General features: G+C 43.6%; 1 protein-coding gene across 7 annotated transcripts in view; it reads right to left on the bottom strand.

The window, feature by feature from the left end:
* FTO (FTO alpha-ketoglutarate dependent dioxygenase) overlaps positions 1–15,915 on the bottom strand; it is a 269,303-nt gene that overhangs the window by 95,639 nt on the left and 157,749 nt on the right. For 3 of the 7 annotated variants that reach the window (XM_079988834.1, XM_079988829.1, XM_079988826.1), the window contains one exon: positions 7,957–8,097. The exons of the other annotated variants lie outside the window; for them this stretch is intronic. In XM_079988834.1, the coding sequence (XP_079844960.1) occupies positions 7,957–8,097 (141 nt within the window). The remainder of the gene's footprint in view (positions 1–7,956; positions 8,098–15,915) is intronic. 7 annotated transcript variants of the gene reach the window in all.

The raw sequence follows: 15,915 nt of genomic DNA, 5'->3' as shown, positions 1-15,915 counted from the left end.
GGCTAACAAATAGGGATTCTGCCTTTTGACAGAGATACACTTCGTATAACGCTTAGAGGGCAAGGGCAACTGTTTAAAATGGTAGATTAAAGTTTTAGCAGACGTATATGCCACGGGTGGAAAGATCTTTAGTAAATTGGCTAGCTGTCATGCGACATCATTTGCATGCATGTTCCAAAGACCCTGGCTCAGGTCTCATGTCTAAACTACACATACACATACACCCTTCCCTACCGCAAGAGTTCAAATTCCATCCTAGTAAATTCCAGGTTAATAATGTGACTCCAGCAACCAAACCACATTTTGCAACATTTACTCAAGCAAATTAGCTCATAAGCCTGCTTAAAACCAATTGCTCCTGGAAGAAGAACTGTTAGCTGCTTGACAATATTGCCTTCATGCTGCTTAGGCATCTCTGTGATGAGAAGCAGATGCATACAGGCCACTTCATTTGACTGGGAAGAAAGAGGTCTCTGGGATATATGACAAACTCTGGGAATGTGGCTCCTTTAACACTAGCTTTTTATGAGTCACTTTGTAGGCAAACTTTCGTTAAGAGCAAAGCAAAAAGTTCTCTGAATATTTGGGGCAGTGAAAGTCCCCTCTGAGACAGCAATTGGGATGGCAGAAATAGTGTCTGATTTTTCCTAATTGCTGGAAATTGGCTTGAAAGAAGGAGATGGCGAACAAATGTTCATCAGCCTACAAAAGTTACAATAGGAGCCAATTCTCTGAGATTACAGGAAGCAAGGTCTGGTCTGGAGATCTGGGCCCATGGTCACATCTTTCATCTGCTGGGAACTGGGGTAAGGCCACCAAGGTGCAGATGCCCATCACTATAAAACTGTCCAGCTCACATATTTGTCCTGGATACCGGTTTCTGGGAATGACAAGTGCAGAGATTGCTGTTGCCTTCAGGTCCTGCTTTCAGACTACCCATAGGAATCGGGTTGGCCACTGTTAGAACAGGAATGCTGGACCAGATGGGCTCTTTAGCATAATCCAGCACTGCTCTTCTCTGACATTCTGCTGGCTCTGTTTAGACAAGCATCCCCCTGAACTTGAACTGTCTGATCTAATTGTTTTAATTTTTCTTTTTCTTTTCTTTTTGTTATGCTTTTGAGCAAACTTGCTGAATTGCATATTTTAAGTATGGTTTTGCTTTCTTGTGCATTTTCATTATTTGTGGATATTTTATACCTGTAAATCGCTTAGAAGCTATTGTGACATGTAAGCAGTATATAAATTAAATAGTGCTGCTGCTAACAAATTTTCATGATGAAATGATTCTTAAAAATCTGGAAACTGTTGAAGAAATGTTGAGAACTGAACATAAGATTGGAAAAATGAGAAATGGATAGGAACCGATATTGGCACAATCTCCCATTTCTACTGTGATGGATGACCCCTTTAAGGTTGGTTTGTGGGTCGGGTGGAAACTTGTTAGAATTTCCAAAATAATGAGCTTCCACACAGCTGTCTCCTGTCAAGGCTTCGAGGCTGGCATTGAAAGGTGATGAGAGATACGTGAGGGGTAAACACCCATTATCAGCATTCTCTTAAAGTCTGGATTGGAGGGAACTCTCAACAGCCACAGCCAGGCCAAGGTCAGTGTCCACTGAGACAGACCTTTGAACATATCTCGTCGCCCAGTCCTCTGTGATTTAAGTGTAAGAATTATCTTGTCATAAGGCAGTTTTTGTTATTTTAGCTTCTGAACGATTTTAACCTATGTAATTATTTGAAGTTTTTTCTTTCTGGCCACTATCCAGGCGGAGTTTACCTTCCTCCATTTCAGCATTCCTGGAGAGGACTTCCATGCCCATACAGCTCTCTTCACTCACCATTATTATGTCTACTTCTGTGTCGAAAATAGTAATGTTTATTTCGGCCTCCTCCTACTGCATATTATTTCAGAATCTAACTCGCTCCAGCCTTCCCTACTAACGTTCTAACTATCCAGCTAGCTAGAAAAAATAACACACACGCCTCTGAGCATTGAAAACTGTGTATTCTAAATTTTGCTCAAGAGTAACTGAACCTATCCCACCGCTACCACCATGTGATGGATGACTCTTGCTTCGAAAAGCTCGGTCAAAATAGAAAGAAGGCTCAGGAACTCAGACCAGGTCAAATTTCATAAAATCACACCCAACTTTATTAAAACAGAACTCTTACAAGAGAGAAAATGGGATAATCTCACCACACCTACAGCTAACCTAGAGAGCTCCCTGGCTGAGTGGAAAAGCACATCACACCTTTTTATGTAGGCAACACCATCCATCATGGTCTAGAGGAGCAATGAATGTCTCAGGAAACAGCTATCATGAAGATGCTTATGCATGAAGCACGTGATGTTCTTGAGCATCATCACTGGTGGCAGAAGCATCCTAGATAGGCTGAAGCTCTATACCCATTCCCACCCAGGTTGGAAACCTGGGGATCCCTATGGGAACATGGCATCTCTCTTCAAGCAGCATCTCCTCTCTAGCCTATCTAGAGGAATTCACTGTACCTCCAGAAAGTATCTCTCTCTGTCTCTCTCTCACACCCCACCACCACATCCAGATACTAGTTCTGGGGAATAGTCATACCTTCCCTGCACTTGTCTTTTGTAAGGATGCTAGTTTACTGTACTTTCAGGACAGAATCCACTGCATTCAAGAGATTTCTTAGACTCCCTTTTCTTCTCCTTTGCACATTTGTTTAGTGAGGTAATTGCAGCCCATATGTTTGCAAAGATCCAAGTCCATATGGCAGCACAGGAAAGAACCAGCTATTCAATTAAATTTTTAGTATTTAAATTTAAATTTGGAAGAGGTCCGTTAGGGCCCTTGAGTCCTGGTCTTGTTAGTCTTCTTAATCCTTCTTCCCTTTTTTTGCAAGATGCTGGGAAATTACATCAGTGCTCCAGCATCTGCACAGGCTCCATATTCTCCTCCAAGCATAATTGAAGGCTCCGGTTATAGCCAATAAAGCCCTAGATGGCTTAGATAAAGCATATCATAAGAAACCGTTTCCTTCTATGAGTCTCATAATTATCCCAGAGATTGATCAAGGGCGCCCTTTTAACTAACTCCATGCAACTCTCCATTGCAGAGGACCATACTTATGAGGGACCCAATTAACTAATCCTTCCTCATCAAAAGGAAAGAGGTTTGCGCAAATGAACTCATCAGAATTTTGCAATGCAGTTCTCTAGCCAAGTACAGTAATGTAGACAAAAACTACATCAACTGTGGTAAAGTTCGCAGAGAAATGCATAAACTTAGTGAAAATAAAATTACACTGGGGGAAACTGCCTTGTAAAAATGTGCATATGAAGCAAAAAGGCATATAAAAATGTGTATAGTAGGAGAAATCCGTGCACAAATGCTGATGAATTTTCACGAGGACTTTTCTTTTTTAAAAAAGCAATGTCAAACTGGTGCAATAATGTGGAGAGCTGAACTTAAGACTGGAAAAATTAGGAACTGAGAGAAACAGAAATCGACATCTTTGTCAATCCCTGCCACAGAATCAGTTACAAACACCAAATGAAACCACACAAAGTTAATTCAGTTACAAGCTTGTACAAATGAAAGCACCATAAAGAAGCAAGGAAAGTATTTGCTAATGTAATGCTGTGAGCATTCTCCTCTCACGCGTGTGAAGATTCATCTTATCACAGGTTCCTGTGTCTCATGCATTACCCCACAATCAATGAGTGCTCATGTGACCTCTTGACAGACCCTTGCAAGACTAGGGGATGTTGTCCCTTATTTTTGAAGGAGAAGAATGGAAACCAAACCTCTTCTGAAACCTATCCCTTTTTGACATGCCCCTCATAGTCTTCCTCTGCAGAAGGTGATCTGAGAGAGCATAATTGATCCAGCTCTCAATTAGTGACTCTGACTAGGCTTTCCAGGGATGAGCAACAGCCATTTCTGCTGCTGTCAACTGAAAGAACTCTAGGTCCTTGTGTCCAATCGCTGGTTTTGTGTCACTTTCCAATGACAGGGGGGCTAAGGATGGAAGAGGCTTCAATTCCCTTCCATAGTTCTCGTAAATTGATGGGGAATGGCAAAACATCAACAACACACACTCAACACACATGAGCAATGTTCAGCATAGCACTAATTCAAATGCTCCCAGCTTTCATCCAATCTGCTTTTATAGCTTTCTTTCATGTATCTGCTACTTCTTAAAATTTATTACACTTTCATTAAATATCCTTGGCTGATTGGAGTTCAGAGGTGAGAATCTGTTTCAGGGCAATAATAATAATAACTTAATGGAGACCCTTGTTAATGAGGTATTAACAAGGAGGTCTCCAATCCTTATTTCTACAGATTTAATTCAACCCATGCTACTGTTATTGCCATGTCACAAAGAGTGGGGGGGGGGGAGCCCTCAGATCATCCATTATTATAGCTATCTGAAGATTTACTGGACTGTCTTATTAAAATAATCAATTAATGCAGTCGTAATGCCAAGATCTAGGCCAACCTTGCAGGCTAAAGGGGGTCAACGCCTAGTTGATAGGTGGTTAGCTGACCTCCAAAGTAGACCTAAGGTTTGGCATGGAAGGCACCAGCTGGGGCGTAGGGGGGAAGGTTACTCTTGAAATAAAAGTGGTTTGGGTGTTAAGAGGGATATGATAATATATGTAGTTACCAGAAGGACAATTCTGACATTCACATTTTTTATCCCGGGGGGGGGGGGGGGGACACAGAACAGGGACAGAACGGGTAACACTGGAATTGAATAACCACATGATTTTTCACAAAAAAAATCAGGAAGCTGAAGTTTAGATCCTTGTCTTCAAAACCCTGTGGATTTTTCATTCCAGTGGAATTGTATCATGCCCTTTCTTCTGTGAAGAGGAAACGTTACATCAGGCTTAATCCTCCCACTACATGGAACAAATGTAGTAACTTGGTTCAGGGTCATGCAGTGGCTTTCATGGCTAAGTGGGAATTTGAGCCCACTCAGTCATACATCGTAGTCCTACACATTAGATACTATGCCACAGTGGCACTGCAATTCACATCAGTTGTGGTTGCACTGGGGGTGGGCAGAGGTGGGAATCACTACTATAAAGATGAGGAAATTCAGACGTTGTTGGTCTCCAACACCCACCAGCTCTACCCAGCATGGCCAACGGGGAGAGGCAATGGGAGATGGAGTCGAGCAACATCTGAAGGGCCACATATTCCCAACACTGCACTACACAATGGTCTGGTTCATTAGGTGAATTGTACTAAATGATACAAATAGGGGCTGGACACATATGAAGGTACCATATCCTAAGTGAGATCACTGATCCATCTCAACCAAGCTTCCCAACCTGGTACCCTCTAGATGTTTTTGGATGGCAACTCCCATCATCCATGACTCAGTAGCTCAGTGACACAACATGAGAAAAAGGTCCAAGGTTCAGCCTCTAGTGTAGGGATGGGAAAGTCTCTTGCCTGGAGACCTACTGCCAGTAAGTGTAAACAATACTTAACTAGATGGACCAATGGTCTTGCTTCATATTAGGCAGCTTCTTACATTCCAATTTTGTATGATCATTGGCCATACTGCCTGGGGCTGATGGGGAATGCAGTCCAAAACATCTGGAAGGCACTGATGGAGATGGATTGTGGATTAAATCTATAAATTAAAATGTAAACCTTCTGCCCCACATGTGTGGGAGAAATATGAGAGTATGCAGGCTGCAAAGCCATTTTAGCAGAGTAAAAAAGCTCACCACAGGAAGCAGTGATGGCCACCAAATTAGATGACTTTTAAAAAGGATAAGACTAATTCATGGGAATAAGGCTATCAAAGGCTACTAGCTGTAATGGCTATACTCTGCCTCCACAGTTGGAGGCAGTAATGCTTTGGAATACCAGTTGCTAGAAACCACATGAGAGTGCTCTTGTACTTGGGTCTTGCTTCCAGGTTTCCCACAGGCATCTGGTTGGTCACTGTGGCAACAGGATGTTGGACTAGATTGGCCATTGGCCTGATCCAGCAGCCTCTCCTTATGTTCTTATGTTTTCATACTAAAAGCCTGGCTGTCTGCTTCTGTTGCAATCCCAAGTTAGATTCTTGCTTCTCAAAGTTTTCCTTCTTCTAATCCTCCGTGTTAAAAAAAACAACTTGCTATTTTGGAGTCTTTTTCTTTTTTCGCTCCCCTCCTCCCTACAGCTTCTGGCAACCAACAGCATGCCAACATTGGGTAGCCCATCTGAACCTTACTTCGGAATCAAACAATTTTCTCAGTCTCGCAGAGTCTGAATCGCTCCAGCTAAATCGAGAGGATTTACCTATTGAACGCTCAGGCAGGCTCCCTTTCAACTCTGAAAGAAGGAAGAATTATGAGACTGGAGTAATTCATTGAGAGCTATCTGTCCTGGCACTTAATCAAAGGGATTAGGACTTGGAAAGGAGTGGGGGGGGGGGGGAAGCCCACAGGTGAACCTCCAGGAAGCATACCAAGCAGTTATCAAAAACATACAAGTTCAAAGCAGCTCAATTTTCATATGTTAAAAGTATGTGGATGGAGCCCGGGGCTTGTTTCTAGGTAAAGTGCTGTGTTAAAGCTGTTTGTACTTGCATATTTAACAGACAAGGGGAATGAAGCAGTGAGTGGCGGAGCGGTATTTAGGGTCCACCTCGCCCCTCTTGCAATGCAATAAATCAAGCCTGGTGAGACGTGAACTGTTGCCGCATCCAAGTTTCACATGCCCTCTCCCCGACTTTGGCAGTCACAACAGATATTCATTTACCTCATCAACAACGGGGGCTGTCATAACACACACAGGCAAAGATGTTATATGCTGGGGTAAAGGTTGGAGCTGGGGAGAGGGAAGAAGGCCTTTCCATAATTGTTATTAATCGTGTCACTGGGGCTGGTCTAACAGCTTTATTTAAACTCCCAATGGAAAAGGAGACATGTGGCAGGCTGGGTTTTATTTTATTTTATTTTAAACACACACAGTTTCTCTTCTGAATAGAACAGCAGCAAATAGTCTAAGTTAGGGCATCATCTGAGCCTGGGCTGATGGGGGCTTAGACACCCAACCTGTTGCCAATGCCAGGGCGCAGAGATGAGCATACAAAACAAATAGTGGTTAGACCCAGGCTTTCCATTGTTTGGTGTCCTACAGCCTTCCCCAACCTCTGGCACCCTACAGCTTTGACCTACAGCTCTCATCTCCCTATTGGTGGCTAGGCTGTTGGGAGTAATTGCCTGGCAATAGCTGGAGGGCACCAGGTTGAATAAATCTAGTGCTGTCTCCCCTCAAAAGCTGTGCCCATGAGGTGTATGGGGTGTTAGGGGAGGGGTAGTACCTCTGGTGCAGGACAAGTTGTGATCCTTCTGGGTTAGTTTGTCCATTTTTAATCCTCACTCTGCACTCACTTGTAGCTTTTAGAAGCTGTCAGTGATATCTGCCACACCCCGAGAAAGGCTTTGACTGGTTGGCTAAACCAGGTGAAGGTGGCCAATGGGTCTCAACCCCCCCCCCCATGAATTAAGGTCTTCTCCTGCATGCCAAGAAAGTCCCTGGAGGATTGAGTGGGCGTGACCAATTGTGGGTCCAATGGTCAAGAAGGCAGTTTCTGCATGCGCTGTAGAGGGAAGTGAGGGGCAAATGGGGCTCATTAACCTGAGAAGGTAGCCCACTGAGAAGGGAAACACTGATCCTAAACCTCCACTGCCTTTGGCAAAAGAAAAGGCTAAGGAGTAAACCCTACACAAATCCTAAGACGGTTGGATGGCACCTTGCATGCCTTCTTCCCGCAACTCCAGCAGCCAACTGGTGCCAAACTATTGCTCTGCTTTCCTTTGGACCACAGCCCAGGACCTCCATACACACTGCCTCGGCTTGGGTGCCAGGAAAGTCACTTTGTGCTGCTGGCGCAGAGGTTTGACTTCACCCCCGGAGGTGCACTGTCTCTCGAGACGGATGGATGCCAACTTGCCTGCACACTTGATTTTCAGCAAACCGAGTCGCTGAAGTCACTTGATGGGAGTTGGAGTCCAGTATCATCGGGGGGCAGGGGGACACACTTGTTCCGCAATCCTGCTTTACAGGCTGCACCCGTTGTATGTTGCTGATGCTTCTTTCTCCAAAAAATAAAATAAAAATAAAAATCCCAAGAGGAAGGGAGAGAAATAATCCTTCCCTCTCCCTTCCTCCAGCTCTGCTATAGATGGGAATGAAGGGCCATCTAAAGGTAGAAAAAAGCAAGACATTGCTGACACTGCTGCAAAACATGCAGAACGGGGTCACTTTTTTCCTTCTTCCCCATTCTACATGGGGGAAGGTTTTGCTTCCACCATGAGCTTTACCATACAGTGCCATCCATGATGCCTTCTGCTGCCTCCAGCACACAAAAAGGGGGGGGGGGAGGAAAAGGGAAAATAAATAAGCCACCACTCATTTTCTTCATGGAAAGCATAGAATAAAGGAGAAGCAGCTATTTTTTCTATCCCCATAAGTTTCTTGCGGTAGGAAGCAATATTGTCAGGGAATGTCACAACAGCCTTTTAACTGCGCTCTCCACCTATCCTACAAATGGATTGATGAATGACATTCAGGTGGAACTTTCTTATACAAGTTTGACCATCAGTCTGCCTAGCTTAGTATTATATATACTGGCTAACAACAGCTCTCTGGGGTTTCAGGCAGGAAGCATCTCCCAGCCCTACCTGGAAATGTTGAGAGCTGATCCTGGGACATTCTGCATGCAAAGCTCTGTTACGGAACTATGGCCTATCCTAAGGTTGAGGTTTGGAGAAAGTCAACAGAGGGCAACAAATATTCAGGTCAGTTAGAGTAAGCTGCCACACAGTGGGAACATAGTAATTGAGCCTCTGGTTCATGCGCCAAACTTGGTCTGCTAGGCTTCCTCATTTGGCGCTGCTCACCTGCCCTACACATGATGTCACACACAATGTCAGATGTGAGGCAGGTAAGGGCTAGGCTTTCAAAGAACCCAAAAACTAGCTTTTCAATGCGCCCGCACGCTGCATTGAAACAGCTGCTAAAATGAGGGGGGGTTGCAATTTAGAAGCATCTTGCTCTATGTGTGGTGCTTAGAAGTTCCAACTTTAGAAGCACCAAATCACCAGGACAGCAGGTGATTGACAGGTGGCTCCATGCGCCTGTCCAATTTGGCACACGAGGCAGATCCTGATAAGGATCTGGCCTATGGAGCCAAAAGGGTCCCCTACTCCTGAAATAAACCATACATGGAAGTTCAATATCATAAACAGCCAATTGGACAAAGAGTTGCTGTGACACAGACATGATGCAGAGTAATCTGAGAGATTCATTTACAAATATCATAGCAGAGATACACAGAAACAAAATTCACACTCTGTAATTCAGTAGAAGGGTGGCGTTTAGGATCTTGACACTTCAGGAATGGCATGAGAAGATGATGCCTGATAAGCATGACAGTGAAAGGCATAGCTCCCTAAGTTTGCCTAAAGTGAAAGCCACAGAACATGCCAAGGTTGAGCTGAGGTCCATAGCTTCTCACAGGGACTGCAGTCAGGTGGCTCAGCATGTAGAAGGTCCTGGGTTCAATCCTTGGCTTCTTCTGTTAAAAGGCTCTCAACAGAGTTGGAAAGACCCCCTGCCAGTTGAAATAGACCACAAGACAAAAGTGGTACCCTCTAGATTGATGCTTCTCAAACTTGGGTTTCCAGCTGTTGTTCGACTACCACCATCCCTAGCTAGCAGGACCAGTGTCAGGGATGATAGGACTTGTAGTCCAACAACAGCTGGGGATCCAGGCTTGACAACCTTGCTCTAGATGTTACTGGGACTACAACTCCCACCACCCCTGATCATCAGCCATGCTGGCTGGGGCTGGTTATAGTCCAGAACATCTGGAGGTCACCAGGTTGGCTTTCCTCAGAACAGAAAATATTGAGACAGATCATCCAATGCCATGTCATGTTCTACGGCATGTTCCTCTTTCCCATTTCATAGCTTCAAGTGCTTTCAATGTGTGGCTCCTATTGAACGCAGAGCCAGAGCTGATGCTGGAGACCATGCAACAATCCGGAAAACTTATTCAGCATTTCCACCACTGCCAGTGTCCTTTATTTTAATCTAACGTCTCAACAAGCAGACTTCAACCCAGTGAACTCAGGATCCCACAAGTCCAAGACGAACAGTCCACCCACTGAGTATTGAATTTTCTGTTCTTTTGCTTGCTTCTTTGCCTTTTAAATTTGTGTGCTATTTAAATGAATTAACATATGCAAATAAAGACTGACAGAGCTCTCCTCCCCCCGCACACACACCCAGAAACCATTCCCCGGAAGAGAAAAAGGAAGGTATTGATGTGTCTTAATTACTCAAAAACTGTGTCTTCTATTTAAAGCCAAACTCATAAATAAAAGAATTAGCATATCATTCATTTTGTCATTTCTACTCTCTTCTAGGAATACACAGCTTTGTTTCCTTCAGGTTCATATAAGTTGTGTGTGTGTGTGTGTGTCACCTTTATTTTTTTTAAAGAATAAATATTCACTTCATGGTTGCAAAATTTTGGATGGGGGAGAGGAGGGTGAAGGGAGGGCGTTTGCCTGAAAGAAAATATGGCTTTAATAGAAGTTTTACATCTGTGTGGTATTACGTGCATGTAAAACAGATGTAACCTAATTACATTTTCATTTAAATTGCTAAATAGCTACTTCAGGTTTTTTTTGGATTTTTTAAAAAGAAAAAGCTAACATAACATACAAACAACAGTTACTATAATAACAAGTGTACTTAGAACTAAATGGGATGGATCAAAGAGACATCAGACAAAATTTGAGCTGGTCTTTGAAAAAGATACAGTGACATAACAATGCTGTATTGATTTACTTAGTAATTTAACGTCTCTCTAGCTCAGCCAGAAGACACAGCTCAGTTTAGCAGAGACACATGGAGGTAAATCCGTTGAGTTTATATAAAGACTTCGAGTTGCATGAAGATTAGATGTACTCTACTGGAGATTATGTAGCAAAACCCCAAATTGGAAATTAGAATGCTAATGCAATACAATCAACATGATTACAGTTTGAATAATGTTACAAATCGGACAGCAGCTACAGCCTTGCTATTTCGTTTCTTTTTATGTCTCATGAGCAAATTCTAAGCATATTCTCCTGGCTCAGGTTATAGGAGGTCATCTGTTTGACTGTTGCTAGCATAATAGAGCTTTCTCTGCCATAAAAAAATAAAAATAAAAATGCCCCTTTTGACTAAGAGTGAGTAAAAAAACTAGGGATGGGTGGCTCTTTCGATTTCTCACAGTCTCTCATGCTCACCACCTTAAGTTCAGGGCACCATATTTCTGCAACAGTTTGCAAATTTATTTATTTTTTAAAGTCCTTGCAAAATTTTCTCAGCATTTTAGTGCATCCTTCTCCTAATATATTGTGGAGTTGGAAGCATTAGGAAGTGGAATTCCTTTGTGAATGAGAGATGTAACTTGTAGTCAGAGGGAATGATTTTACCCAGGAAGTATTTTATTTTATTTTAGTTCTTCCACCCCAAAATCAACTTTAAGGTGTCCAGCACAAAGGCTTCCATATATATTTGCCTGTAAATCTGTAGGTTTTATTCACTCTGACGAGGCTACCATGCCTGCAAATTTCATCCAATTCTGTCAAAGGGGGAGGGGGATCCTCTTTTTCATTTCTCAATATTTATCCACCCTTTACCATCAAGAACCCTTCCAACCATGTCCTAAACTTTGCCTTAATTCCCATTCCCCCCCCCATCCCCATTTGGGACTCAGAAGTGAACGGGGCAATGGACCTGATGAGGATCCAGAGTCATCAGAGGAAAGTCCAAGTAATGACCCAGTAGAGGACCCAGTAGAAGAGGTCCTGGTAGTGATTATGTAAGTCACCTCTTTGCCAGGCATACAACTCCTATTTCAGCTTCTTAATCTCCAGGTGTTCCTGGATCAGTTTTAGATGCGACTTCAATGTCAGGGAGGAGTCATGGACACTTGAACCCATCCTTCAGCTTTACCTTTTGCAGCTATTTTGTGTCTTCTTTCACACAAAGAGACCTTGTAACTTGTATGAAAATGTGAGAAAGGGGTGGCAGGAAAACTTGCAGATGAGAAGGTGGACAGCAGACCACTTCAAGTGGAAGCAGAATTCAGAGTGAAGTTGGGTTCAGTTTGGTAGCAACTCCGAAATTATCAACTGGGGGAGCTCACTTCCATCACTTTAGTTTGCAAAGTATTTCTCCATCCTGAGCTTTGGTGGTCAAGCCGCCCAAACTTAAACATCAAGAACCGTGAGACACCAATGAGCTTTCATGGATTGACTGACGGCACAGCCTTGCCTCTGCTCGTCCTGACCAAATTATCTTTATTAAAAGAAACACAAGTTAACTTGTCTGGGAGATGCTATTCCGGTGGTCCCTCCCGTGTGGTTCCAGATAGAATATCGTCTTTTGAAAACTTCCATCTTTAATACGAAGAAGTCTCCTGCATCACTATTTATAGAACCAAAACTCTTGTGATCTCTTGAAACAAAAAAGGAGCTGTGTGTGGGTGTGCTTGGGTCCCCCACCCCCAAATTGGCAAAAGCAACAGAGGCGTTACTTTATCATGAAAGGCTTACTGTTTGCAGTGATATACATTAAAACACCGACACTTCTGAAAGATGAACAAATCCTCTGACCCTGTTTTGAAGTGCCAACACACTCCAGTGTTTGCATCTTAAAATATTTATTCCCTTCATAAAATATCTATGTGCTGATCTCAGTCCCTCAGCAGTAAATATTCTTATTTTTCACATTAGCAGAAGCCCCAAAGAAACTTGAGCCTGCAATCAGAAAAAACAACAAATTTGTGTGTGTTTTTTTAAAAAAAGGATGGCGGTTCCTATTTAAAATATTACTGTTTTATTACCAGTTGCTGTCTTCAGATTGAGGAGACTATAAATGCAAACCTTTTGCTTGAGGAACATAAGAAGAACCTGCTGGATCAGGCCCATCACCCATCTAGTCCCACATCCTGTTCTCACAGAGGTCACCCAGATGCCTATGGGAAACTCACAACCAGGACCTGAGCACAAGAGCACTCTCCCCTCCTGTGGTTTTCAGCAGCTGGTATTCCGAAGCATTACTACCTCTGATCATGGATGCTGAGCACAGCCATTGTAGCTAGTAGCCATGGATTTATCCATGAGTTTGTCTAATCCTCTTTTAAGGCCCTCCAAGTTGGTGGCTATCTTTGCCTCCTGTGGGAGTGAGTTCCGTAGTTTAACCATGTGCTGCATGAATAAGTACGTTGTTTCCTCTGTCCTGAAGGCTCAGCCAGTCTCAGCCTTTGCTGGGGCAAGTTGCTCATTCACTTGGTTCGAACAGGCCTTCCTAGCTGAATAAATGGGTCTTTGCCACAAGTGCCTATTTTGCATTGTTTTAGTCTTGTGTTAAATGCATCGCCTGGTTCAGAACATGAGACAGGCTCACATTTCCGAGCACAATTCAAAGTGTTGGTGTTGACCTTTAAAGCCCTAAACGGCCTCGGCCCAATATACCTGAAGGAACGTCTCCACCCCCATCGTTCTGCCTGGACGCTTCTGGCGGTTCCCTCATTGCGAGAAGCAAAGCTACAGGGAACCAGGCAGAGGGCCTTCTCGGTAGTGGCGCCCACCCTGTGGAACGCCCTCCCATCAGATGTCAAAGCGATAAATAACTACCTGACATTCAGAAGACATCTTAAGGCAGCCCTGTTCAGGGAAGTTTTTAATCTGTGATATTTTAGTGTATTTTTGGTTTCTATGGAAGCCGCCCAGAGTGGCTAGGGAAACCCAGCCAGATGGGCGGGGTACAAATAATAAATTATTATTATTATTATTTGCAGCAACTATATTTACAGTAAACCATGAGTTCCATTCCAAAACCTTTTGATATTTCAACTTGCTACAAAAACAAGTGAGGTTGCTAAACAATGAGCCTCCATCAGCAGTCTTTCAACTGTCATATTTCTTTACCTAGTTCTTTTTAAAGAGGCTGCAATCTGCTCATCCCTGGAGTAAGGTGAAGTCTCCTTCTCTTTCAGATAGCATTTGTGAAACTGGTTGCACTAGCTGTAAGAGTCCTAGAAAGGCACCATATGACGATTTCACTTGCAGGAACTCTGTACCTGGGACAGGGAGCCTGTGGCCCTTCAGAATGCTGTTGGTCTCAAACTCCCAACAGCCCCCAGCAGCATGGGCAGCCGGGGAGTCCAAGAGCAGCAGGATGCTCTGTCCCTCTCAGTGTAACATACCTCAATGGTTTGGGCAAGTAACCCTAAAAGTGAGAATTAAAGACACAATACAGTGGTACCTCGGGTTAAGTACTTAATTCGTTCCGGAGGTCCATACTTAACCTGAAACTGTTCTTAACCTGAAGCACCACTTTAGCTAATGGGGCCTCCGGCTGCCGCCATGCCGCCGGAGCACGATTTCTGTTCTCATCCTGAAGCAAAGTTCTTAACCTGAAGCACTATTTCTGGTTTAGCGGAGTCTGTGACCTGAAGCGTATGTAACCCGAGGTACCACTGTAACTACTTTTAACATGCAGCTTCTATGTTCCCCTTTAAAATGGCACCCTGTCCATTTTAAACCATATTATACTGGTTTGGAGTTAATAGCAAAACACATTTCGAACCAGCAATTGGAATACACTTTGCCCTGAGAGCAGCCCAGGTATCAACAATGTCAGGACCTAGTTTCCAAAGGCCTGTCTGAACAGGAAGGTCTTCGCCTGCCAGTGCAAAGATAAAAAGGAGGGAGCCAGTCTAACCTCTCTTGGGAGGGAATTCTACTCCAGTATAGTTTCCCCCCTCCACTTGCTGAGTTAATGCACTTTGCACACTGACTACCACACACACTTCACAATCTGTGCCTTTGTAACAGATTCTGGACATAAGCCCCACTTTTAAGCCTGCACTGTTCCAACCCTCTATGTGACCACCAAGTCACCCGTCTGCATGAAAGGTTTTGATTTCCTCATCCACGGGATCTTGGGGAAAGAAGTGGACACTCATTATCCACACTAGGCTTGGAGATCTTGAAGGCTACAGAACAGCCTCAGGGTAAACAACTGAGCTTCCATTAAGCCTGGACTGTACCGCTGGCTGATTTCCTCTAGCAATAATATCCAGGGTCACACGTGCAGAGAATTCAGAGCTGAACACTGTTGGAAGAATCCCGACCAAACACCACAGCTGCATTTCCCTATACTGTTTAGTATGATGTTTTGAAAAAGAATAGCCATCTCTTTATTCAACATGAGCACTGAGCATTAGGGAAACACCCCCCCCCCAAAAAAAAATACTTTGGTTACTATGGCTGTACCAGGAAATTCCTGGGGGGCATTTTTCTCAGTTACTCAATCTGATTTTTATATATATATATAAAACAAAGATGTGTATATTGGGGGGGCTGAAATATTTGCTTGTGCTGTGAAATACTCAATATCACGCACCCTTTGGGCATTAGTATAAAGATCCAAATTAAGAGAAACAGCTTGACAAGTGGGACCTGGGGAGGGGGGAGGTGGCAATGTGGGGTGCTTCTCTCCATGATCTCAGATGCTCCATTTTCTCCCCCACTCTCATTTTCATCCCCACCCGCTTCAACAGTCAGCATTATTTGAGTACTGATCCCCTGGGGCATTTGGGGGTCCTTTCCCCCACCCCAAATAAATTAATTTACTACTCATAACCAACTAATATCTACCTCCTATGTACATAATGTTCTGCTTGGGCTACATAGAGACTGTCGCTCAGAGCCTTGCGTATGTGAAAGATCAGACAAACCTGGTACCCAAAATAATTAATTTGTAGCTGCAACAATGTAAATGGCTTGGGCAGCTTTGTTACCCCCGCAGCAGCAGCAGCCTGCTTGCAAGAACTGGGATC

This window comes from Podarcis cretensis (assembly GCF_951804945.1).
Source record: "Podarcis cretensis genome assembly, chromosome: 8".
Lineage (NCBI taxonomy): Eukaryota > Metazoa > Chordata > Lepidosauria > Squamata > Lacertidae > Podarcis > Podarcis cretensis.
The sequence above is the reverse complement of the archived record's forward strand: the minus strand, read 5'-3'. Positions and strand labels throughout refer to the sequence as shown.